The sequence below is a fragment of the Oncorhynchus mykiss genome, chromosome 1, assembly GCF_057628025.1.
Source record: "Oncorhynchus mykiss isolate SJ-2025 chromosome 1, ASM5762802v1, whole genome shotgun sequence".
Taxonomy (NCBI): Eukaryota; Metazoa; Chordata; class Actinopteri; order Salmoniformes; family Salmonidae; genus Oncorhynchus; species Oncorhynchus mykiss.
The window spans coordinates 61,045,844-61,073,668 of NC_143022.1; the positions used below are offsets into that span (position 1 = coordinate 61,045,844).

Consider the following 27,825-nt stretch of genomic DNA (forward strand, 5'->3'; position numbering starts at 1 on the left):
GATTTTGCCAGAAGGTACCTAAAGGACTCCATGACTGTGAGAAACAAGATTCTCTGGTGTAAAAATCCAAAATTGAACTCTTTGGCCTAAATGCCAAGCGACACATCTGGAGGAAACTTGGCACCATCCCTATGGTGAAGCATGGTGGTGGCAGCATCATGCTGTGGGGATGATTTTCAACGGTAGGGACTGGAACATTAGTCAGGATCAAGGGAAAGATGAACGGAGCAAAGTACGTAGAGATCATTGATGAAAATCTGCTCCAGAGTCCTCAGGACCTCAGACTGTGGCGAAGGTTCACCTTACAACAGGACAATGACCCTAAGCACACAGCTAAAACAATGCAGGAGTGGCTTTGGGACAAGTCTCTGAATGTCCTTGAATGGCCTAGCCAGAGCCCAGACTTGAACCTGATCTAACACCTCTGGAGAGACCAACGCTCCCCATCCAACCTGACAAAGCTTGAGAGGACTGCAGAGAAGAGTGGGAGAAACTCCACAAATACAGGTGTGCCAAGCTTGTAGCGTCATACCCAAGAAGACTGAAGTCTGTAATCGCTGCCAAAGGTGCTTCAACAAAGTACTGAGTAAATACTAATGTAAATGTAATATCTCCGTTTTTGTACGTTTACAAAAAAATCTAAAACCAGTTCTTTGTCATTATGGGGTATTGTGTGTAGATTGAGGGAAACATTTAATTTCAGAAATGTTCGAATAAGGCTGTAATGTAGCAAAATGTGGAAAAGTCAAGGGGTGTGAATACTTTCTGAATGCACTGTACTCCTGTGTACACATATTTTTATATTTTCAATTTGGAAGATTAGTTGGGAAAGTTATCCTCTCTCAGCAAGGACGTCGCTACATTAGTCCCAAGAAAAACTGATAAATGGAGAGTGATGTGGGCTGGAATGTCTGAGACACTGCAAATAGCAGCCACAGTAACAAAAATAATAATAATACATTCTCTCCCCAGCCCCTTACTGCCTGCTCATTTCCACATTGATTGCACCCTCCGGGCAAAATGGGGCAGTTGTTTTGGCCTCAATCCTGAATGATGAAACAGGGTATGGGAAAGAGTGGAGCTCTTTTGTGAATTTGTGGGTGTGGTTCCAAGGAAAACGTATGATGATTTAAAAAATAAAAAATACATCTCAATGTTTGTCCACCAACAATCGTGTTCTTCAAGATGTCAGGCAGCTGAAGAAATCTCCATGAACTGTGTGTGTGTCTGTGTGTGTCATGCACTTTTTGCGTTTGTGTGTGCAGGAGTGGTCACCCTCCCACAACCTGAAGAGTCTGAAGAAGAAACAGTTGTTAGCACGGGAGGCCATGGCCAGATATACCACTCTGTCTGACACCGAGCAGAGCAGCGTGGAGTCCTCCGTTATCAGGTCAGAGAGCAGGGGGCATGAAGGGGGGTGGGTCGCACCTCAGCACTAAGACCTAGAGTTTTGCCAAATGGTCAGAAAAAACTCCTGGCCCTACTCATCATAAATTAATAGAAAATTCTCAATGTGTCTTTCTTAATATTGTGCGTGTGTTTCTCGGGGTGAGACGTGGTGTAGGTACAGTGGGGAGAACAAGTATTTGATACACTGCCGATTTTGCAGGTTTTCCTACTTACAAAGCATGTAGAGGTCTGTCATTTTTATCATAGGTACACTTCAACTGTGAGAGACGGAATCTAAAACAAAAATCCAGTAAATCACATTGTATGATTTTTAAGTAATTTTCTTTGCAACTCTGCCTAAAAGACCAGAGTCGCCTCTTCGCTGTTGACGTTGAGACTGGTGTTCTTCGATCAATTAGCCTTTTAAAATGATAAACTTGGATTAGCCAGCACAACGTGCCATTGGAACACAAGAGTAATGGTTGCTGATAATGGGCCTCTGTGCGGCTATGTAGATATTCCATAAATAATCTGCCGTTTCCAGCTACAATAGTCATTTACAACATTAACAATGTCTACACTGTTTTTCTGATCAATTTGATGTTTTTGTAATGTTCAAAAAATGTGCTTTTCTTTCAAAAACAAGGACATTTCTATGTGACCCCAAACTTTTGAACAGTAGTGTATCTAGTCATGAGTGGATGGTCGGATGGCCGGAATGTATTTATAATATATTGATTGTACACTGCAAATTGACCACAACTAAGCCCAAAAATAAATTTTATTTGAAAATAACAATTTCATGCCTTGATCACATTGAGACACAATCACGTCACTTGTTATTTATGGGAATACTTGGGAACAGATTTCCTAAATTAAACACATTTTTAGCTGAATTCCTTGTCTTTTTTTGACAAAAACTAAAATCTAAAATGGGACAAAAAATTATGTTGTCTGGTTTTGCCCTGCGTGTTTCTGACCCCTGATCTAGCCCTTGCTTTATCAGTGGTCCTCACTTTAATAGTAAAATGTGTTTATGTGTCTGTAGTCTTCTGCAGGATGCAGAAAGTAAATCGGAGGGAGGAGGCCAGGCCATCTCAGCGAGGGAACACTTTGTGTTCACAGACACAGACGGACAGGTGTACCACATCACTGTCGAGGGGAATACCGTCAAAGACGGTGCCCGCATTCCCCCAGACGTGAGTCTTAACTCAATCTCCTCTCCCATCTTCTCCTTCATGGATGCTGATCTAATGCTACTGTAATTGTACATGCTAAGTCTACACTCTACATTCTCCTCTTTACTCTCCAGTAGAGGTCGACTGATTAATCGCAATGGCCGATTTAATTAGGGCCGATTTCAAGTTTTCATAACAATTGGAAATCGGTAATTTTGGATGCCGATTTTGCCTTTAAAAAAAAAAAAATGTACACCTTTATTTAATATTTATTTAACTAGGTAAGTCAGTTAAGAACACAATCTTATTTTCAATGACGGTGGGTTAACTGCCTTGTTCAGGGGCAGAACGACAGATTTTTACCATGTCAGCTCAGGGATTCAATCTTGCAACCTTACGGTTAACTAGTCCAACGCTCTAACCACCTGCCTCACGAGGCGAATGCAGTAAGAAGCCAAGGTAAGTTGCTAGCTAGCATTAAACTTAATCATAATCACTAGTTATAACTACACATGGTTGATGATATTACTAGTTTATCTCGCGTGTCCTGCTTGCATATAATCAATGCAGTGCGCATTCGCGAAAAAGGACTGTCGTTGCTCCAACGTGTACCTAACCATAAACATCAATGCCTTTCTTAAAATCAATACACAGAAGTATATATTTTTAAACCTGCATATTTAGCTAAAAGAAATCCATGTTATCAGGCAATATTAACCAGGTGAAATTGTGTCACTTCTCTTGCATTCATTGCACGCAGAGTCAGTGTATATGCAACAGTTTGGGCCGCCTGGCTCATTGTGAACTAATTTGCCAGAACTTTACGTAATTTTACGCAATTATGACATAACATTGAAGGTTGTGCAATGTAACAGGAATATTTAGACTGATGGATGCCACCCATTAGATAAAATACAGAACGGTTCCGTATTTCACTGAAAGAATAAATGTTTTGTTTTCGAGATGATCGTTTCCGGATTCGACCATATTAATGACCTAAGGCTCATATTTCTGTGTGTTATTATGTTTAAGTCTATGATTTGATAGAGCAGTCTGACTGAGTAGACACTAGCAGGCTCATAAGCATTCATTCAAACAGCACTTTCGTGCGTTTTGCCAGCAGCTCTTCTGTGTAGGCTGGTGTAACGATGTGATGTGAAATGGCTAGCTAGTTAGCGGGGTGTGGGCTAATAGCGTTTCAAACGTCACTCGCTCTGAGACCTGGAGTGGTTGTTCCCCTTGCTCTGCATGGGTAATGCTGCACTTTACTTTCTTCTCCAACACTTTGTTTTTGCATTATTTAAACCAAATTGAACATGTTTCATTATTTATTTGCGGCTAAATTGATTTTATTGATGTATTATATTAAGTTAAAATAAGTGTTCATTCAGTATTGTTGTAATTGTCATTATTACAAATACATTTTATAAATCGGCCGATTAAACGGTATTGGCTTTGTTTGTCCTCCAATAAACGGTATCGGCGTTGAAAAATCATAATCGGTCGACCTCTATTCTCCAGACGTACTGTATACTCTAGTTCTCTACCTCCTCACTTCTGCTTCTCACTTCTGCTTCTCTTCTTCCTCTCCCTGCCCTTTTCTTTTAGACCCAACTTCCTTTCCATACATATTCTCTACCTCATTCTTCACCTCTTCTCCACACCCTTCTTTCTCTCTCCTCCCCCACTGATCTCCACTCTCCGTACATACTTTATCTCCCTCACCTCTTCCTTGTCTCTTTTTCAGTCCATTTCATTGATTTCTTCCGCTCAAATTGAATATCTCTGCTTAGCAAGCCTTTAACAGCCCTCTATTTTTTCAGAGAGCAGGCTGTCAGAGCTGTGGATGGTTTTGGTTTGTGCTGTTCTAAATGGTTTATTTTGTTTTCCAATTCAGTGCACTTGGATTTTTTGGGGGGCAAATTATATAATGCGACCTCTTACTAAGGCTTTTGCACACTCCCAGAGCGTAAGTGGGGATAGAACTGCAGCTCAAGATAGAACTTCAGCTCTTTTCTAACAAAGTCCACAAATGTTGTTTCATTAAGGAGGGACGCGTTTAAGTCTCCACCTTCGTGAGATAGACTTTTGTCCTAAATCTCACGTCGCCATCAATGGTGAATGGTCCAACAAAGTTATTGGAAGTGTCTCACAATCCATTATCCTATAGGCTTCAGACTTAGTGGTAAAGAAGTAGTCAATGTGTAAATAGAGTAAGTAGCGGCTTGAATAAAATGTGAAGTCTCTCACTTGGATAAAGGTATCTCAATACTTCAACCAATCCCACTTCTAGACCGTGGATAATCAGTGACTGACTCCCTCATCCTAGAGGGTGGAGTTGATGGTGACATCTCCCCCCCATTAGGAGTAAGTCAGAGCTATTCTCCAAGAAAAGGTTATATTTTTGATAAACCCTTGATCAATCATCCTCGTTGGGATCATACACTTTTAGCAATGATACATTCACCCCATCTATAGTTCCATCCACTAATATGAACCTAAACTCTGTATCCCTATGAAAGGAGCTGGCATTGAAGTTAACTGACCTGTGCACTAGAATTGCTACCCCCCTTTTCCATTCTGATATATGAGATTAATAGAATATTGTATTAGCTCATGTTCTATTCAGTTTCTCATGCTCGTTATCCGATAAATGTGTTTCTTGCAGAAATGCAAACTGACATCCAAGTTTCAACTGATAGAGTACTTTCTTTTTCTTAATTACCCTATGAATGCCTTGCTTATTACCTTAATTGGTCCCTAATGTTTTATAAGCCGATGAGATGACATTTGAAACCATTCCAGTAAGAAAGGGAAGTTTGGTGGTAGTTTCAGCATGTCTCTGAGTAAGTGTTCAACCCACTGCACACTATAAATGTTATGCGACCCCGTAGAGTCTCAAGCTGCACCTCATAAACTTCTTGAGTGCCTCACACCTGTCCTAGAGCCGTCTGTCCCTCCGTAGCAGGTATGAGAAGAGGCGGTCAGTGCGAATGCACCCATCCTCCACTGTTCTAACTTGATTCTCTGCCTCAGTCACCCTTTCACCGAGTCCCTTAACAGATTGTTCCAGCTTAGCTATGGGAGCTTGTCATCTTACTCAGGCTTTTGTTCATCTCCTGTCGGAATTTTCTGCATTGTTAGAATTGTGCTCACTTTGCTTGCCTGTGACATGTGGGTGCGCATCACCATCGTCGGCACTATGTGGCGAGGGACTGCGGCTCCTCATGTCGTTTTGTTTTCCCTTCGGGACTGACTTTGTCAAATTGCTGGTGTTTCTTTTATGCCTACTCACACTGAATCTATTCCAGGTGTTTAACACAAACTTGGGGTAAAAAAAAAAAAAAAGGTGACTGGAGGTAGATTTAGTTTAGGATGGATGGTGCTGTGCCTAACAAGCAGCCATTAGTTAGATTGAACACAGAAAATGCAGCTCTCTCTCGATCTCTTACTGGGGGCAGAATGAGCACAGCCTGTTATAATTTTGGGGGGATATTAATCAAGAGGGATTAGGCCTATTTCTGTTCTGCATGTGGTGTTCAGAGTTTATGCTCTTACATAATTCTGCATGCAGGGTTTTAATTGGGTGTTTTTCCCATTTGGCAAATTCTTGTTTTGTAAGCGGACCCTACACTTCGCTGCCATATATAGTGCAATTTGTAAAAAAAAATATTTGAATATTTTTAGCCAGATCCTAATTGGTGCGTCTAATTTGATAGATATTTTAATGGCATAGAAAGCCCTCCTTGTTTTGTGTTTCAAATTGTTTTGTCACATATGTACAGTGCCTTCCGAAAGTATTCATACCCCTCGACTTATTCCACATTTTGTTGTTACAGCCTGAATAAAACATGTATTAAATAGATTTATAGATCCCTTAGTGACAGTGAAAACATGTTTTTTTGAGATTATAGCACATTTCTTGGGAAAATGAAATACAGAAATGTCTGATTTACATAAGTATTCATACCTCTGAGTCAATACATATTAGAATCACCTTTGGCAGCGTTTTACAGCTGTGAGTCTTTCTGGGTAAGTCTATAAGAGCTTTGCACACCTGGATTGTACAATATTTCTTCAAGCTCTGTCAAGTTGGTTGTTGATCATTGCTAGACAAGTCTTGCCATAGATTTTCAAGCTGATTTAAGTCAAAAATTTAACTAGGTCACTCATGAACATTTAATGTCATCTTGGTAAGCAACTCCAGTGTATATTTGGCCTTGTTTTTAGGCTATTGTCCTGCTGAAAGGTGCATTTGTCTCCCAGTGTCTGTTGGAAAGCAGAATGAACCAGGTTTTCCTCTAGGATTTTGCCTGTGCTTAGCTCTATTCCGTTTATTTTTATGCAAAAAAAAACTCTCTAGTCCTTGCCCATGACAAGCATACCCGTAACATGATGCAGCCACCACCATGCTTGAAAATATGAAGTGGTACTCAGTGATGTGTTGGATTAGCACCAAGCATAACGCTATATTCAGGACATAAAGTATTTTTGTTGTTGCAGTTTTACTTTAGTGCCTTATTGCAAACAGGATGCATGTTTTGGAATATTTTTATTCCGTACAGGCTTCCTAATTTTCACTCTGTCATTTAGGTTAGTCTTGTGGAATAATTACAATGTTGTTGCTCTGTCTTCAGTTCTCATATTACAGCCATTCAACTCTGTTTTAAAGTCACAATTGGCCTCATGGTGAAATCCCTGGGCGGTTTCCTTCCTCTCCGGCAACTGAGTTAGGAAGGACACCTGAATCTTTGTGGTGACTGGTTGTATTGACACAATATCCAAAGTGTAATTAACCCCCTAGAGTCGATTTGATTCACCGTCCTGTCAATCTAAGTAACATAATAAATAAATAAATATCTGTCAATTTAAGCGAGAGATCTGCCAATGTCGCAATTCCACATCTGTGGTGAAAGGCGGCAGAGCTGGAGCAGTGTTTGTCGCACCATGAGACATGCCAAAAATCATTCTTCTCATGAAAACGTCTCTAGCACCCGAAACTGTTGGACCACTCTGTGACCACTCTATGGGCAGTGGAGACTCATGAACACAATGCTGTTCTCGGTTTTGCTCATAAGTGTCATGGGACTCATCTGAAGGTAACCAGTACCAGTTAAAAACAATGGAAGTACCCAAAAAAAAGGGGTTAAATATGTGTAAAAAAATATATAATACACTGCTCAAAAAAATAAAGGGAACACTAAAATAACACATCCTAGATCTGAATGAATGAAATATTCTTAAATACGTTTTTCTTTACATAGTTGAATGTGCTGACAACAAAATCACACAAATTATCAATGAAAATAAAATGTATCAACCCATGAAGGTCTGGATTTGGAGTCACACTCAAAATTGAAGTGGAAAACCACACTACAGGCTGATCCAACTTTGATGTAATGTCCTTAAAACAAGTCTAAATGAGGTTCAGTAGTGTGTGTGGCCTCCACGTGCCTGTATGACCTCCCTACAAAGCATGGGCATGCTCCTGATGAGGTGGCGGATGGTCTCCTGAGGGATCTCCTCCCAGACCTGGACTAAAGCATCCGCCAACTCCTGGACAGTCTGTGGTGCAACGTGGCGTTGGTGGATGGAGCGAGACATGATGTCCCAGATGTGCTCAATTGGATTCAGGTCTGGGGAACGGGCGGGCCAGTCCATAGCATCAATGCCTTCCTCTTGCAGGAACTGCTGACACACTCCAGCCACATGAGGTCTAGCATTGTCTTGCATTAGGAGGAACCCAGGGCCAACCGCACCAGCATATGGTCTCACAAGGGGTCTGAGGATCTCATCTCGGTACCTGATGGCAGTCAGGCTACCTCTGGCGAGCACATGGAGGGCTGTGCGGCCCCCCAAAGAAATGCCATCCCACACCATGATTGACCCACCGCCAAACCGGTCATACTGGAGGATGTTGCAGGCATCAGAACGTTCTCCACGGCGTCTCCAGACTCTGTCACGTCTGTCACATGTGCTCAGTGTGAACCTGCTTTCATCTGTGAACAGCACAGGGCGCCAGTGGTGAATTTGCCAATCTAGGTGTTTTCTGGCAAATGCCAAACTTCCTGCACGGTGTTGGACTGTAAGCACAACCCCCACCTGTGGACGTCGGGCCCTCATACCACCCTCATGGAGTCTGTTTCTGACCGTTTGAGCAGACACATGCACATTTGTGGCCTGCTGGAGGTCATTCTTCAGGACTCTGGCAGTGCTCCTCCTGCTCCTCCTTGCACAAAGGCGGAGGTAGCGGTCCTGCTGCTGGGTTGTTGCCCTCCTATGGCCTCCTCCACGTCTCCTGATGTACTGGCTGTCTCCTGGTAGCGCCTCCATGCTCTGGACACTACTCTGACAGACACAGCAAACCTTCTTGCCACAGCTCGCATTAATGTGCCATCCTGGATGAGCTGCACTACCTGAGCCACTTGTGTGGGTTGTAGACTCCGTCTCATGCTACCACTAGAATGAAAGCACCGCCAGCATTCAAAAGTGACCAAAACATCAGCCAATAAGCATGAGAACTGAGAAGTGGTCTGTGTTCACCACCTGCAGAACCACTCCTTTATTGGGGGTGTCTTGCTAATTGCCTATAATTTCCCCCTGTTGTCTATTCCATTTGCACAACAGCATGTGAAATTTATGGTCAATCAGTGTTGCTTCCTAATTGGACAGTTTGATTTCACAGAAGTGTGATTGACTTGGAGTTACATTGTGTTGTTTAAGTGTTCCCTTTATTTTTTTGAGCATTGTATATTATTATATATATATTTTTTTACACGTATTTAACCCCTTTTTTGGGTACTTCCAGTCTGGTTCATCCTTGGGAGCAATTTCCAAATGCCTGAAGGTACCAAGTTCATCTGTACAAACAATAGTACGCAAGTATAAACACCATGGGACCATGCAGCCATCATCCCGCTCAGGAAGGAGATACGTTCTGTCTCCTAGAGATGAACATACTTTGGTGCGAAAAGTGCAAATCAATCCCAGAACAGCAGCAAAGGACCTTGTGAAGATGCTGGAGGAAACACGTACAAAAGTATCTATATCCACAATAAAATGAGTCCTATATCGACATAACCTAAAAGGTTCCATCTGCAAGGAAGAAGTCACTGCTCCAAAACATCCATAAAAAAGCCAGACTACGGTTTTCAACGGCACATGGGACAAAGATCGTAGAGAAGTGTCCTCTGGTCTGATGAAACAAAAATAGAACTGGTTGGCCATAATGACCATCGTTATGTTTGGAAGAAAAAGGGGGAAGCTTGCAAGCTGAAGAACACCATCCCAACCTTGAAGCACGGGAGTGGCAGCATTATGTTGTGGAGGTGCTTTGCTGCAGGAGGGACTGGTGCACTTCACAAAATAGATGGCATCAGGGGGAAGGAAAATGATGTGGAAATTTCGAAGCAACATCTTAAGACATCAGTCAGGAAGTTAAAGCTTGGTTGCAAATGGGTCTTCCAAATGGACAATGACCCCAAGCATACTTCCAAAGTTGTTGCAAAATGCTTAAGGACAGCAAAGTCAAGGTATTGGAGTGGCCATCACAAAGCCCTGACCTCAATCCTATAGAAAATTTGTCGGCAGAACTGAAAAAAATGTGTGCTAGCAAGGAGGCCTAAATCCCTGACTCAGTTACACCAAGTCTGTCAGGAGGAATGGGCCAAAATTCACCCAACTTATTGTCGGAAGCTTGTGGAAGGCTACCTGAAACGTTTGACCCAAGTTAAACAATTTAAAGGTAATGCTACCAAATACTAATTGAGTGTATGTAAACTTCTGACCCACAGGGAATGTGATGAAAGTAGTAAAAGCTGAAATAAATCATTCTCTCTACTATTATTCTGACATTTCACATTCTTAAAATAAAGTGGTCATCCTAACTGACCTAAGACAGGGAGTTTTTACTTGGATTAAATGTCAGGAATTGTGAAAAACTGAGTTTAAATGTATTTGGCGAAGGTGAATGTAAACTTCCGACTTCAACTGTATACATACATACATGCATGCATGCATACATACATGCATACATACATGCGCATACAGTGGGGCAAAAAAGTATTTAGTCAGCCACCAATTGTGCAAGTTCTCCCACTTAAAAAGATGAGAGAGGTAATTTTCATCATAGGTACACTTCAACTATGACAGACAAAATGAGAAAAACAAATCCAGAAAATCACATTGTAGGATTTTTAATGAATTTATTTGCAAATTATGGTGGAAAATAACAAAAGTTTATCTCAATACTTTGTTATATACCCTTTGTTGGCAATGACAAAGGTCAAACGTTTTCTGGAAGTCTTCACAAGGTTTTCACACACTGTTGCTGGTATTTTGGCCCATTCCTCCATGCAGATCTCCTCTAGAGCAGTGATGTTTTGGGGCTGTTGCTGGGCAACACGGACTTTCAACTCCCTCCAAAGATTTTCTATGGGGTTGAGATCTGGAGACTGGCTAGGCCACTCCAGGACCTTGAAATGCTTCTTACGAAGCCACTCCTTCATTGCCCGGGCGGTGTGTTTGGGATCATGCTGAAAGACCCAGCCACGTTTCATCTTCAATGCCCTTGCTGATGGAAGGAGGTTTTCACTCAAAATCTCACGATACATGGCCCCATTAATTCTTTCCTTTACACGGATCAGTCGTCCTGGTCCCTTTGCAGAAAAACAGCCCCAAAGCATGATGTTTCCACCCCATGCTTCACAGTAGGTATGGTGTACTTTGGATGCAACTCAGCATTCTTTGTCCTCCAAACACAACGAGTTGAGTTTTTACCAAAAGTTATATTTTGGTTTCATCTGACCATATAACATTCTCCCTATCTTCTTCTGGATCATCCAAATGCTCTCTAGCAAACTTCAGATGAGCCTGGACATGTACTGGCTTAAGCAGGGGGACACGTCTGGCACTGCAGGATTTGAGTCCCTGGCGGCGTAGTGTGTTACTGATGGTAGGCTTTGTTACTTTGGTCCCATCTTTTTAAGTGGGAGAACTTGCACAATTGGTGGCTGACTAAACTTTTTTGCCCCACTGTATATCATTTTAAAGCTATGCTCGTTGTTAATCCCACCACAGTGTCCAATTTCAAATAGGCTTTTCAGTGAAAGCACTACAAGCGATTGTTAGGTCTCCACTAAACCACAATAAGCACAGCCATTTTCCAGCAAAATATAGCATTCACAAAAACCAGAAATAAAGATAATTCAAGGTTAGTGATTCATTTTATCTTCATCAGATGACACTCATAGGACTTCATGTTAGACAATACATGCATATTTTGTTTGATAAAGTTCATATTTATATAAAAAAAAAATCTGAGTTTACATTGGCGCGTTAGATTCACTAGTTCCAAAAACATCAATTGATTTTGCATAGCCACATCATTCAACAGAAATACTCATCATAAATGTAGATTATAATACAGTTATACACATGGAATTATAGATATACCTCTCCTTAATGCAACCACTGTGTCAGATTTCAAAAAAACTTTATGGATAATGAAACGCATGCAGTAATCTGAGACGGCGCTCAAAAGTAAAAACACCACAGCCTCAAAGATGGCATCAACATAAACAAGAAATTACATGATAAATATTCCCTTACCTTTGATGATCTACATCAGAAAGCACTCCAGGAATCCCAGGTCCACAATAAATGTTTGTTTTGTTCGGAAATGTCCGTTATTTATGTCCAAATACCTTCTTTTGTTAGCGCGGTTGGTATACATATCCAAACGCTAATTCTGGTCAGCGTTATATCGGACAAAAAGTGAAATTACCGGTCGAAGAAACATTTCAAGCTAAGTACAGAACCAATCATTAGGATGTTTTTAACATATAGTTTAAATAAAGTTCCAACCTTAGTATTCCTTCTTTTCTACGTGAGCAATGGAACGCAAGTGGCGACCATGAGGAAAAAGTGCAACAACAAAATGGCTGCTTGATGGACACCTGATATATTCTGCTCTCATTCACTCCCACAACAACATAGAACCCTCATTATAATGTATATTGATGGTTGACATCTAGATACAAGTGTTATACACAGAATTAAAGATAGAATTCTCCTTAATGCAACCGCTGTGTCAGATTTTCCAAAAACTTTATGGAAAAAGCATAATCTGAGAACGGTGCTCAGAGCCCAAAACAGCCAGAGGAATATCCGCAATTTTGGAATCAACAAAGTTAGTAACAGCACCATAAATATTCACTTACCTTTGATCTTCATCAGAAGGCACTCCCAGGAATCCCAGTTCGACAATAAATGACTGATTTGTTCCATAATGTTCCATCATTTATGTCCAAATAGCCACTTGTTACCGTGTTCAGCCCAGTAATCCATCTTCATGAGGCGCAAACATTTCGTCCAGACAAAAACTCTAAAAGTTCCGTTACAGTCCTTTAGAAACATGTCAAACGATGTATGGAATCAATCGTTTGGATGTTTTTAACATAAAACATCAATAATGTTCCAACCGGAGAATTACTTTGTCTTCAGAAAAGCATTGGAATGAGAGGTAACCCTGTCGGGAGCGCACGTCATGAAACCGAGGCTCTCTGCTCTCTACTCAGAGGCCTCATGAGCCCCTTCTTTATAGTAGAATCCTCAAACCAGTTTCTAAAGACGGTTGACATCTAGTGGAAGCCCTAGGAAGTGCAACCTCATCCATATCTCAATGTGTATTCAGTAGGCCAAGCTTTGAAAAACTACAAACCTCAGATGTCCTACTTCCTGGTAGGATTTTTCTCAGGTTTTTGCCTGCCATATGAGTTATGTTATAGTCAGACATCATTCAAACAGTTTTAGAAACTTCAGAGTGTTTTCTATCCAATACTAATAATAATATGCATATATTAGCATCTGGGACAGAGTAGGAGGCAGTTCACTCTGGGCACGCTATTCATCCAAAAGTGAAAATGCTGTTGCCTGTAATCCATGGCTTCTTGTTGGGGTATGTACGTACGGTCACTGTGATGGCGATGTCATCGATGTACTTATTGATGAAGCCGATGACTGATGTGGTTTACTCCTGATCGGCATCGGAGGAGTCCCGGAAGATATTCCAGTCTGTGCTAGGAAAACGGTCCTGTAGCTTAGCATCTGCTTCATCTGACTGCTTTTTTATTGATCTAGTCACTGGTGCTTCCTGATTTAAATTGTTGCTTGTAAGCAGTAATCAGGAGGATAGATTTATGGTCAGATTTGCCAAACGGAGGGCGAGAGAGAGCTTTGTATGCGTCTTTGTGTGGAGTAAAAGTGGTCCCGTTTTTTTCCCTCTGGCTGCACATTTAACTTGCTAATAGAAATTTGGAGAAACAGATTTAAGTATCCCTGTATTAAAGTCTCCGGCTACTAGGAGTGCCGCCTCTTGGTGAGCGTTTTCTTGTGTGCTTATGACGGAATACAGCTCATTCAATGCTGTCTCTGTGCCATCCTCAGTCTGTGGTGGTATGTAAACAGCTATGAAAAATACACTTAAAAACTCTCTAGGTAGATAGTGTGGTCTACTGCTTATCATGAGATACTCTACTTCCTTAGAAATCGTGCACCAGCTGTTATTTACAAAATACGTAGTCCACCACCCCTTGTCTTACCAGACGCCGCTGTTCTATCTTGCCAGTACAGCGTATAACCAGCCAGCTGTATGTTTATAGTGTCGTCGTTCAGCCACGACTCCGTGAAGCATAAGATATTACAGTTTTGAATGTCCGGTTGATAGTTTAAACTTCCGCGTAGGTCATCGATTTTATTCTCCAAAGATTGCACGTTTGCTAGTAGAATGGAAGGAAGTGAGGGTTTGTTCGATTGCCTACGAATTCTCAGAAGGGAGCCTGCCCTCTGAACACTTTTTCTCCGCCTCCGCTTCACGCAAATCACGGGGATCTGGGCCTGTTCACGAGAAAGCAGTATATCATTTGCGTCGGGCTCGTCAGTCGTTAAAGGGAAAAAAAGGATTCTGCCAGTCATTAGTGAGTAATCGCAGTCCTGATGTCCAGAAGTTATTTTCCATCATAAGAGAAGGTAGAGGCAACATTATGTACAAAATCAGTTTAGAAATAAGTTACAAACAACGCAAATAAACTAACAAAAAACACAATCGGTTGGGGACACACAAAACGTCAGCCTTCTTCGGCGCCATTGTCACTGATGTAAGACAGATGTATTCATTGCAGTTTCTATCTATTAATTGTCCAAATGCATGGCCACTTTCCCACGCTATATTGGTATAGAAATGTCCCAAATGCCTTACTATACTTCATTCACAAACATTCTATGAATTTATGAAAACGTGAAATCTGAATTTATGAAAACGTAAAAATGACCATATCTAAGATGTCTCTTAATATTTTAATAAGATTTAATGTTGCTAAAATGATGTCAGTTCCTCTTTAAGTTGATTACCAGAGGATTATTATGGAGTGATTGTAGGAATTTCTGAGTGAGAGTTATTTAGTTAAAGTTGCTTGGGTTGTTTGCGCTGTCCGCTCTGCTCTCCTCACCTCATAGCACCATCACCCTCTCTTCCTATGTATGTTGCAGGGCAGTATGGGTAGCATTGCGTGCATCGCCTGGAAGGGAGACACTCTGGTTCTCGGTGATGTGGACGGGAACCTCAACTTCTGGGACCTCAAGGCCCGTCTCTCCAGGTAACAAGTCACGTGTGTGCTCATGTGTGTTCATTCATCCGTGCATGCGTGAGTGTGTGTAGTACCTCAATGTTTGTTCCAGGGGGATCCCTACTCACCGTGGTTGGGTGAAGAAGATCCGTTTCGCACCTGGGAAAGGGAACCAGAAGCTACTGGTCATGTACACAGATGGGGCAGAAGTCTGGGACACCAAAGAGGTGAGTTATTTTTCTCTATTGGTCCTTCCTCTCGAAATAGCATCTAGAGACATTCCGTGTAAATTTTATCAAGGTTCAAAACTTCAAGAATAACCTATGGGCCAAATTCACACAGATTGTCCCACTAGCTAAAAGTTCGACTTTGTGCGAATTCAAAATAGGGTGCCACGCTAAATGATCGACTGAAGATCTGCACTTTGATTGACCCTCCTTCATCAAAGGTCCCCCCCAGAATGATTTTCCTAAGGCATCGTATGCATTTCTGTAATTTACTGTACCAGGCGCTTTTAGTCAGTGCATTTCACTAAGGTGATAAACCACATGTAGGGATTACAAGTAAAACACTTTCCTCAATAAAGCAGCTATCAACAAAATCAGTGTTACAAAAAAGAAAAGTGTTAGTACAACAAAGCCATGTGTTAGTATTATTTATATACACTACCGTTCAGAAGTTTGGGGTGACTTAGAAATGTCCTTGTTTTGGAAAAAAAAAAGCAAATGTTTTTGTCCATTTAAAATAACATCAAATTGATCAGAAATGCAGTGTCGGCATTGTTAAAAAATAAAAGATTTAAGATGGGCAAAAGAACACAAACACTGGACAGAGGAACTCTGTTTACCTGAATTGTGAGTTCCCAGTGATGCATGTAAAGGAGAGATGGATCTCCTATGGGGGATTGCATGTGCACCAACAGAGAGAGAGGCTGGAGAAGCTTTCGCGCCCAGCGGCAGGCAACAGATGGCGTGGGCGGGAGCGAGAGAAAGGATGAAGAAGAGGGAAAAATATAGGAGAGATCTCAAACGCACCAGTGCTCTCTTGACTGCTGTCTCAGACTCCTACTCGCACGCACGCACGCTCATACACTCAAACACAGACATCTGTATGGACAATTTTAAGTTTCATTTTGACAGTTTGACACGTTGGTTTGAGAACTATGTAAATGTTTTATTTCCTATCATCTGTCAATCTAATCCTAAATATTATCCAATTAACATCCAACCTCAAATCATTTCATCATTTCTAAACCAATCATATAACAATGCACCTTCCCCTGACCAATCAGAGCTTCTGTTGTGTATCCATGCTCCTCCCCCTGATCTCTGATCCCTGTAGGTGAACATGGTAAGCAGCCTGCGGATTGGTCGGAACGTGAACTATCGTATCCTGGACATCGACTGGTGCACCTCTGACAAGGTGGTGTTAGCCTCTGAGGACGGCTGCATCCGTGTGCTGGAGATGGCTATGAAGTCTGCCAGCTACAGGATGGATGAACAAGACCTGACCGGTGAGAGATGGGAGAGAGAGGGAAGCGAAGAGAAAGGGCATATAGGCTTAGTGGAAGTAGAGCTGCGCCCGGATTCTCCACCCTTCTCCCGATGTCCAGTCATGAATTTCTGATCATTGGATTGGTGAAATAATCGGCTAAAGGGACTTTTCAGCATTGTTAAATCCATAGTGTGCAGATCCATAGTAGAATCAGGATGCAGCCTGCCACAGTCTCTGAGAACAGTGGAGTAATTAATTAGTTACCGTATTTCATTGTTTATTGTCAAATTGTAGTACAAACTACTGATATAAATAGTTGAGCGATGAACACTGAACATTTACAGTATTAAGGGTAGTTATCTGACACTAGCAATTGCCCCAACTTCCTAATGCTCTTTTGACCTGTAAACTGTGACCTCTAACCCCCTCAGATCCTGTGTGGTGTCCATACCTGCTGCTCCCCCGTGCTGCCCTCACCCTGAAGGCCTTCCTCTTGCTGCAGCCCTGGTCTGGCACATTCACCATGGACATCACACAAGTGTATGTATCAGCTCTAAATGGGTCCCACATTAACCCTCTTGAGTCTATTTAGCGTAATAACAAAATCCCCATATAAATCTGTCTGTTTGAGCATCCGACGATAAAGGCCTTCCACATCTGCGGTACAAGGTGGCAGAGCTACAGCGGTGTTTGTCAGACCCTGACACAACCTGATAGTCGATCATCATCATCAGTCGATCAAGAAATGTCTGTAGCGTCCGAACGGTCTGGCCTACTTACTATTATGACCCCTCTATGGGAAGGTCTCTCATGAACACGTACACTACCTTTCAAAAGTTTGGGGTCACTTAGAATAGCAAAAAAATGTGTCCATTAAAATAACATCAAATTGATCAGAAATACAGTGTAGACATTGTTAATGTTGTAAATTACTTTTGTAGCTGGAAACGGCAGATTGTTTTATTGAATATCTACATAAGTGTACGGAGGCCCATTATCAGCAACCATCACTCCTGTGTTCCAATGGCAACTTGTGTTAACTAATCCAAGTTTATCATTTTAAATGGCTAACTGATCATTAGAAACCCCTTTTGCAATTATTTTAGCACAGCGGAAAACTGTTGTTCTGATTAAAGAAGCAAAAAAACTAGCCGCCTTTAGACTAGTTGAGTATCTGGAGCATCATCATTTGTGGGTTCGATTACAGGCTCAAAATGGCCAGAAACCAAGAACTTTATTCTGAAACTTGTCAGTCTATTCTTGTTCTGAGAAATGAAGGTTATTCCACGCGAGAAATTCCCAAGAAACTGAAGATCTCGTACAATGCTGTGTACTACTCCCAAGTACATTGGAGTGTTTAGTTTGAGAAACAGACACCTCAAGTCCTCAACTGGCAGCTTCATTAAATAGTACCCGCAAAACACCACTCTCAACATCAATAGTGAAGATGCAACTCCAGGATTCTGGCCTTTTAGGCAGAGTTGCAATGATAAAGCCATATCTGACTGGCCAATAAAAATAAAAGACTGAGATAGGCAAAAGAACACAGACACTGGACAGAGGAACTCTGCCTAGAAGGCCAGCATCCCGGAGTATCCCGAAGTACTCTCTTCCATCTGCCCCCCCCCCCCCCCCCCCTCAGCTCTGACCGAGAGGGAGGGGTGGTCCAGCATCCCTCCTCGAGAAGGCATCGGCATGTCCATGGGCTGCACCTGATCTGTGGATCACAGAGAAAGCAAAGGGCTGTAATGATAGGAACCAGCGGGTGACCGGGCGTTACTGTCCTTATTCCGTGACATCCAAACCAGTGCTGCATGGTCCGTTACGAGGGTGAAGTGCCGTCCCAATTACTCAGTTTTTCCCCACAGTGTAATTTGTTCCCTCGTCAACAGCTACCCGCTAATGTACACGACTGGGTTTTTCCCTAAAATGGGCTTGATTAGTCAGAAGTACTCCTCAGTTTCATCAGCTGTCTGTGGCTGGTCTCATACAATCCTGCAGGTAAAGAAGACAGGTGTGGTGGTCCTGGGCTGGTGTGGTTACTGTTGTGAGGCCAGTTGGACATGCTGCCAAATTCTCTAAAACGACATTGGAATCGGCTTATGGAAGGGAAATGAACAATTAAATTAACTGGCAACAGCTCTTGTAGACATTCCTGCAAACATATATGCCAATTGCACACTCCCTCAAAACTTGAAACATCTGTGGCATTGTGTTTTGTGACAAAACTGCACATTTTAGAGTGGCCTTTTATTGTCTCCAGCACAAGGTGCACCTGTGGAATAATCTTGCTGTTTAATCAGCTTCTTGATATGCCACACCTGTCAGGTGGATGGATTATCTTGGCAAAGGAGAAATGCTCACTAACAGGGATATAAACAAATTTGTGCAAAACATTTGAGAGAAATAACCCTTTTGTGCATATGGAACATTTCTGGGATATTTTATTTCAGCTCATGAAACAAGGTACTAACACTTTACATGTTGCGTTTATTACTGATCAGTATAGATTGAACAACAATAACTAGAAATGATTTCTGATTCATACACAATGTTTGGAGAAGGGGAGACTTTTGCCCTGAGACGAGTGGGAGGGAGGGAGAGAAAGAGATAAAGAAACGCCCATCCTCGTTTGTCTGTCTGTGTGGGGAAAGCAGTTTGTTCTAATCCAATTGGTACAGCAAGCTCAACCAATATACACACCCATTTCTTTACAGGCAAAATAACTAACCAATAGTTGTTTAGAGCACACGGTCACTGTTTGAGTGAAAGAGAGATGTGAGCTGGCAGCTGAATTTTTTTTTTTCCCGATCACTGATAATGACAAAAAAATACTTATCATAATCATATTTGAAAAATTCTCCATATCCATCAATACTTGTTTTGCTTGGTCGCAAATGGGTCTTCCAAATGGACTATGACCCCAAGCAAACTTCCAAAGTTGTGGAAAAATGGCTTAAGGACAGCAAAGTCAAGGTATCGGAGTGGCCATCACAAAGCCCTGATCTCAAACCTATTGAAAATGTGTGGGCAGAACTGAAAAAGCGTGTGCGAGCAAGGAGGCCTGCAAACCTGACTCAGTTACACCAGCTTTGTCAGGAGGAATGGGCCAAAATTCACCCAAATTATTGTGGGAAGCTTGTGGAAGGCTACCCAAGACGTTTGACCAAAGTAAAACAATTTAAAGGCAATGCTACCAAATATTAATTGAGTGTATGTAAACTTCTGACCCATTGGGAATGTGATGAAAGTAGTAAAGGCTGAAATAAATCATTCTCTACTATTATTCTGACATTTTGCATTCTTAAAATAAAGTGGTGATCCGAACTGACCTAAAACAGGGAATTTTTACTTGGATTAAATGTAAGGAATTGTGAAAAACTGAGTTTAGATGTATTTGGCTAAGGTGTATGTAAACTTCTGACTTCAACTGTACATGGGTCACCATGGAGGTTCAGACATACACATTGGCGTGTATGTCGGCTAAATGCTCACCTCGCCAAAGTTCTTTTGAGTTGTCAGGGTTCTGATTATGTATCTTGTTAAGCCAGCATGCCCTCTTTGGCTTTCTCACCTATGTCAAGATGTTTTTTAAAATGATTTTAATATATTTAAAAATCTCATAATATTCATTAAATACAGCCAGTCTAGGAAATTATAACAGTTGGCCTATTAGCAGCTCCGTTTGTATGAGGCTTGTTGACATCCCAAAATCGCCATATCCATATGTAATTGACCAGCTCAAATTGGTCGTATGTAGCAACATTTGAAATTTAGTTTTTTACATTGGTAAAAAGTAGAGTCCGCTCTACAAAATGGTACAGTGGGGCAAAAAAGTATTTAGTCAGCCACCAATTGTGCAAGTTCTCCCACTTAAAAAGATGAGAGGCCTGTAATTTTCATCATAGGTACACTTCAACTATGACAGACTAAATGAGAAAAAAAATCCAGAAAATCACAGTGTAGGATTTTTAATGAATTTATTTGCAAATGATGGTGGAAAATAAGTATTTTTGAGGAACAATGGGAAAGTAATTCTGCTTTGATTGTTGATTAACTTTGTCTACACCCATTTAGCATTGTCCACACCCTCTTAAGCAATCCCTACCCATCTCTTTAAGGATTCACATGTGAGGTCGTGCTAAACAGTGAGTAGTTTAGTAAAGATTAAGACTAAAAGTGGTAGTAGCCTACAATAAGGAAAAATTCCAGGTTAACAAAGTGTCCAGGTAAAAATATTTTATAAATATTAGTTGACGCTTACACAGACTCAAGTACAATTAATTCACCCAGTAAAATACTACTTGAGTAAAAGTCTAAAAGTATTTGTTTTTAAAAGTACATACGTAGCAAAAGTAAATGGAATTGCACGTAATTATCAAAAGTATAAATAATTTCAAATTCCTTATTAAACCAGACAGCCCAATTTAATTTAATTGTTTCATTTATGGATTGCCAGGGGCACACCAATACTCAGACATAATTTACAAACTAAGTATAAGTGTTTAGTGAGTCTGCCAGATCAAGTGCAGTAGGTGTTGACCAGGGATGTTCTCTTGATAAGTTTGTGAATTGGACAATTTTCCTGCCAAAATGTAACGAGACCTTTTGGGTGTCAGGGAGAATGTATGGAGTAAAAAGTACATTATTTTCTTTTGGGATGTAGTGAAGTAAAGGTAGCCAAAAGTATAAATAGTAAAGTAATGTACAGTCGTGGCCAAAAGTTTTGAGAATGACACAAATATTAATTTTCACAAAGTTTGCTGCTTCACTGTCTTTAGATATTTTTGTCAGATGTTACTATGGAATACTGAAGTATAATTACAAGCATTTCATAAGTGTCAAAGGCTTTTATTGACAATTTCATGAAGTTGATGCAAAGGGTCAATATTTGCAGTGTTGACCTTCTTTTTCAAGACCTCTGCAATACGCCCTGGCATGCTGTCAATTAACCCCTGGCAGCCCATTCTTGCATAATCAATGCTTGGAGTTTGTCAGAATTTGTGGGTTTTTGTTTATCCCACCCACCTCTTGAGGATTGACCACAAGTTCTCAATGGGATTAAGGTCTGGGGAGTTTCCTGGCCATGGACCCAAAATATAGATGTTTTGCTCCCCGAGCCACATAGTCATCACTTTTGCCGTATGGCAAGGTGCTCCATCATGCTGGAAAAGGCATTGTTCGTCACCAAACTGTTCCCGGATGGTTGGGAGAAGTCGGTCTCGGAGGATGTGTTGGTACCATTCTTTATTCATGGCTGTGTTCTTAGACAAAATTGTGTGAGCCCACTCCTTTGGCTGAGAAGCAACCCCACACATGAATGGTCTCAGGATGCTTTACTGTTGGCATGACACAGGACTGATGGTAGCGCTCACCTTGTCTTCTCCGGACAAGCTTTTTTCCAGATGCCCCAAACAATCGGAAAATGGTTCATCAGAGAAAATGACTTTACCCCAGTCCTCAGCAGTCCAATCCCTGTACCTTTTGCAGAAAATCAGTCTCTTTGATGTTTTTCCTGGAGAGAAGTGGCTTCTTTTGCTACCCTCTTGACACCAGGCCATCCTCCAAAAGTATTCGCCTCACTGTGCGTGCAGATGCACTCACACCTGCCTGATGCCATTCCTGAGCAAGCTCTGTACTGGTGGTGCCCCGATCCCGCAGCTGAATCAACTTTAGGAGACGGTCCTGGCACTTGCTGGACTTTCTTGGGTGCCCTGAAGCCTTCTTCACAACAATTGAACCGCTCTTCTTGATGTTCTTGATGATCCGATAAATGGTTGATTTAAGTGCAATCTTACTGGCAGCGAAATCCTTGCCTGTGAAGCCCTTTTTGTGCAAAGCAATGATGATGGCACATGTTTCCTTGCAGGTAACCATGGTTGAAGTAGGAAGAACAATGATTCCAAGCACCACCCTCCTTTTGAAGCTTCCAGTTTATTATTCGAACTCGATCAGCATGACAGAGTGATCTCCAGCCTTTTCCTCGTCAACACTCACACGTGTTAAGGAGAGGATCACTGACATGATGTCAGCTGGTCCTTTTGTGGCACGGCTGAAATGCAGGGAATGTTTTTTGGGGATTCAGTTAATTTTCATGGCAAATATGAACTTAGCAATTAATTGCAATTCATCTGATCACTCTTCATAACATTCTGGAGTATATGCAAATTGCCATCCTACAAACTGAGGCAGCAGACTGTGAACATTCATATTTGTGTCATTCTCAAAACTTTTGGCCACGACTGGACATATACTGCCAAAAAATACTTAAGTAGTACTTTAAAGTATTTTTACTGAAGTACTTTACACCACTGCCCAAATGCCTTCACACCAGAACTTTATATGCTGTTACACATGCACTTATCACATAGTATTCCATACATAAGTTAAGGCCATGCAACCTGAGTTGATACCTGAGTGTGGTGCGCTTGTACAGTACATAAACAGATGACTGCGCCATATATTTATGGGGTAGATACTTGATACGGTCACATGATATTGTTGTGCTATATCACAAAATCATGTTACGACCACACATATCAATATACATTTTATAAGTCTTGCTCAGTGGATGGGTCTCTACTGAAGGTGTAAACAGTACAGCCAAATGGTTACTTGCATAGTAGCAATGATTATTTCACTTCATTTTCACTCTGGGTGTAGGGGTTTGAGGTGCTATATCAATCTGACCCCAGGACAATTTTAATATGATACACATTATTTGAACTGTACATTTTATAGAGATCCTATTAAATTATTTATTCTAATATTCTGGTATTATAATTCCTAATTCAATGGTCTGGGACCAGACACAATGTTGATCTAAGTATTGCCTTTTAGATCATAAGATGTGGACCTGATCCTTGATCAGCACTTCTATTCTGAGACATGTTGTAAATCTGGGCCTTGTCTCTTTCTCTGTAGGGATTACACTGAAAAACATGAGATTAAGGGCCTGATCCAGGAACAGCTCAACTCCATGTCCAAGTGAGTGATCGCTCTTCAACAAACTCTCACATGCGCTCGCTCATACACACACACACATGTCAATGCTACTATTTAAAGCATTTGTCATAAATAATGACATCCTTGTTTTTTTCACACATGAAGTGACAGCAACATTTGGTGATGGGGGTCTATTTATCAGCATGTCTGACACACACGCATGCACTCACATTGTCTGTGTGAGAAGCAAATGTAGATATCCAGATTGCTCCAGCAGTGGAAGCCAGGTTTCCTGGTATTCTTTTTGTCTAGATGTCCTGCATAGTTGTGTGTATGTGTGTGTGATTGTATCTTGGTGTGCATGCGCACATGTGTGTGCCAGACTGTGCCTGCTGTTAGTTAAGAGCCCGAGAAACCTAATCTGTGTCTGTCTGTCTGCGTGTTTCTGTGTGATTCCGTGATCCTTGATTTGCTCCCCAGTGACATGAAAAGTGTCTTGCTGGATCCTGAGCTCAACCTGCTGCAACGCTGCCTCCTGGTGTCTCGGTGAGTGAGGGAGGGAGGGAGCGGGCGGGCATCACTGCACAAAACTTGTCCTGTTCTCCCATCCTCCTGTCCCTGTCGACATATCCACACTATCATACCACTTAGTATGAAGCAATTTATTGGCCACACAGCTTGTTTTCTAAGTAGTGGGCTAGTATGGACATTGTAAGTAGCCCTGCAGTCCCCTCAAAACACACCCCACCCCTCCTTGTGCTCTGGGGTTAAGTTTTGTTCAGGTACAGATCTAGGAACAGCATGCCTTCCCCTAATCCTAACCTTAACCATTAGTTGGGGAAATTCAAAACTGACCCAAGATCAGCATTTAGGGGCAACTTCACCCAATACCCGTCAGCGTTGGTTGGCACTTTTTTTATTTGTCCCTCTGCAGGTTATTATAATCGGGCATTGAACTGTGAGTCTTATGCATCCAGAGATATGACAAGGGAAATTATATTAGTAGTCAAAAACAAGAGTAAAATCCACACACTAGAAAAGACAGGTGACCAACCTTGACTATGTGTGTTTATTTGACACACATAGAGGTCTATGGAGCCTGTCTGCATTCCAGATTTCTGTAACTGTTAGCTTACCTGTGTATTTTTCTTATTAAGGATCGCCATTAGCTGCTGCCAATGCCACTTTTGCTGGGGTCCAGTGACATTAAGGCAGTTGTATACCGTTTAAAATATTACATTACATTTCTTAACACTTTTCACAACACATTAACTTCTTGACACTACTTTTCCCGTTAGCGGGATAATTGTCATCAACAACCGCTGAATTGCATAGCGCCACATTCAAATAATCTTACAAAAATATTTATATTCATGAAATCACAAGTGCAATATAGCACAACACAGCTTAGCATTTTGTTAATCCACCTGTCGAAAATATGCTTAACAGCGAAAGCAATCCAAGCGTTTGTAAGTTTATCGATCACTAGACAAAACATTATGAACACCTAGCATCAAAGTAGCTTGGTCACGAAAATCAGAAAAGCAATAAAATTAATTGCTTACCTTTGATCTTCGAATATTTTCACTCACGAGACTCCCAGTTACACAATAAATGTTCCTTTTGTTCCATAAAGATTATTTTTATATCCAAAATAACGCGCCAAACAAACGGAGGTATGTTCAGAAATCCACAGGCTCGAGCGGTCACGACAACGCAGACGAAAATTCCAAATAGTATCCGTAATGTCCACAGAAACATGTCAAACATTTTTTTATAATCAATCCTCAGGTTGTTTTTAAAATATAGAATCGATAATATATCCGGGATTGTCTCTTTTTCAGTAGGAGAGGGAGAGTCAATGGCTGCCCCACTGTGTTGCGCAAGCAAAACTCATGGGAACACCCAGCTATCCACCGACGCGATATTATCTTTCTCGCTTATTTTTCAAAATAAAAGCCTGAAACTATGTCTAAAGACTGTTGGCACCTTGAGGAAGCGATAGGAAAAGGAATCTGGTTGAGATCCTTTTAAATGCAGCGAAGGCAGGCTATGGAACATGGAGCTTTCAAAATAGAATCCACTTCCTGGTTTGATTTTTCTCAGGTTTCACCTGCAATATCAGTTATGTTATACTCACAAACAATATTTTGACAGTTTTGGAAACTTTCGAGTGTTTTCTATCCTAATCTGTCAACTATATGCATATTCTAGCATATGGGCCTGAGAAATAGGCCGTTTACTTTGGGAAGGTTATTTTTCCAAACATAAAAATAGTGCCCCCTAGCTTCAAGAGGTTTTAAGGGCTATTTGTGCCAACCTGTTTTGAGCCAATTGTTATTTTCCGAGGTCCCTCTTTGTGACAAAACTAGAGCCTGTGTAGTACCTGCGGTGTTGATTTAGTTTTTAAAAAGGCAGAGCTGTGCTTTATTATGGACAGACTTGGCCCATTTTAGCTAATGTTGTATCAACTTGTTTTGACCATGACATTTTACAATCCAGTGCTATTCCAAGCAGTTTAGTCACTTCAACTTGCTCAATTTCCACGTTATTTATTACAATATTTAGTTGAGGTTAAGTGTTTCGTGAATTATTTGTCCTAAATACAATGTAATTTGAAATATTTAGGAATAGCTTAACCTTTGCCATCCATTCTGAAACTAACTGCAGCTCTTTGTTAAGTGTGCAGGGATTTCACTCGCTGTAGTAGCTGACATTTTTTAGTGTTGAGTCATCCGCATTCATACACATTGGCTTTACTCAAGGCAGTGGCATGACATTAGTAAAGATTTAAAAAATGTATGTGCCTAAACAGCTGCCCTGGGGAATTCCTGATTCTTTGGATTATGTTGGAGAGGCTTCCAATAAAGAACACCCTCTGTGTTCTGTTAAACAGGTAAGGGAAGACCCCCAAGAAATGGACAAAAATGAGTGTCATCTTATTGGCATTGGGCGAACCATCTACATGACCGCAAATACCACTCAAATGGACGGCAGTTTATCAAGACCATATTGCAATCGGAACATTGCAAATGCCAAGTGTCATAAACCAAAAATCCCATAGGGGGTGAGCACGCTCCACCGTAGGATTTCATATGGGAAATGGTCACAAAGTCAGGTCTCAAGGGTGAAAATGTCAATCTCATATTTTCCCCCTCATAAAAAGTGTGGGGGGGTTGTCAATTATACGTATGTAGTAACCATATGGACATACTTTTGTCTTATTTTATTGAGTTTTGGTCACTTTTGAATGCTGGCGGTGCTTTCACTCTAGGGGTAGCATGAGACTGAGTCTACAACCCACACAAGTGGCTCAGGTAGTGCAGCTCATCCAGGATGGGACATCAATGCGAGCTGTGGAAAGAAGGTTTGCTGTGTCTGTCAGCGTTGTGTCCAGAGCATGGAGGCGCTACCAGAAGACAGGCCAGTACATCAGGAGACGTGGAGGAGACCGTAGGAGGGCAACAACCCAGCAGCAGGACCGCTACCTCCGCCTAAAAAGGAATTGAATACATTGCAAATGGACAAGGCTGTTTCTCGGTCTGAGAACCTTCTAGAGCCACATAACTCACCATGCACTACCGAATTAAGCTCTAGAACAGGTTTATAAAGTTTCGGAGCTCTAGGTCTGACGGTTCTTTGATGGTTCGAACGCAGGTATCTATTGCAGGCTCTGCGTGTTTGTAAGCCCCACACTGTGTCACTCCATCGTGGGTGGGTGGGTGTGTGTGACCTTTATAACACTTCGAAACAGCCCCTATGACCCCAATTTAAGGTGCTTCTGGTTGTCACAGAAGCAGAAAGTAAACACATATCCTTTTACATAATCCTAAATCCTTACGTTAAGAACTGACTGATTTACAGAGGGTTGAATGCAGTGTTTTTCACTAACTGTAGTTTGTGAAATCAAAAGCACTTTTAGGGTCAATTTAACCACTTCTGGTTGTTCCAGGAAGCTTAAAATCAACACAGGTAATCCTCATAGTGGCCTGATGGATTGTCATTGAAGACAGTTTTATATATGTTAAGGGTTAATTCCACATGGTCAAGGTTAGGCTTTCACAGAGCGGGAGGACCTTGGGAACGTTCCTGTGGTTGAATTAGCCTTAATGGTTCTGCCATTGTCACCAAAAAGCACCTCAAATGTAGGGCAGGCTTCATTTTGGACCTACTTTTTTGCACACTCGCTACGGTCA

General features: G+C 41.4%; 1 protein-coding gene across 5 annotated transcripts in view; it reads left to right on the top strand.

Annotated features, from left to right (window-relative positions):
- The window catches only part of wdr11 (WD repeat domain 11), a 134,973-nt gene that overhangs the window by 71,566 nt on the left and 35,582 nt on the right, over nucleotides 1-27,825 (top strand). For 4 of the 5 annotated variants that reach the window (XR_016496138.1, XM_021605791.3, XM_090235159.1 and 1 more), the window contains 8 exons: nucleotides 1,266-1,390; nucleotides 2,438-2,588; nucleotides 15,114-15,220; nucleotides 15,303-15,417; nucleotides 16,532-16,703; nucleotides 17,116-17,224; nucleotides 23,609-23,671; nucleotides 24,110-24,175. Coding sequence is in view for 3 of the 5 variants with exons in the window: in XM_021605791.3 (XP_021461466.2) it covers nucleotides 1,266-1,390; nucleotides 2,438-2,588; nucleotides 15,114-15,220; nucleotides 15,303-15,417; nucleotides 16,532-16,703; nucleotides 17,116-17,224; nucleotides 23,609-23,671; nucleotides 24,110-24,175 (908 nt within the window). In the remaining 2 variants the exon portion in view is untranslated. Of the gene's footprint in view, nucleotides 1-972; nucleotides 1,391-2,437; nucleotides 2,589-15,113; nucleotides 15,221-15,302; nucleotides 15,418-16,531; nucleotides 16,704-17,115; nucleotides 17,225-23,608; nucleotides 23,672-24,109; nucleotides 24,176-27,825 lie in introns of those variants that run through there. The other variant, XR_016496145.1, reaches the window with a different exon arrangement.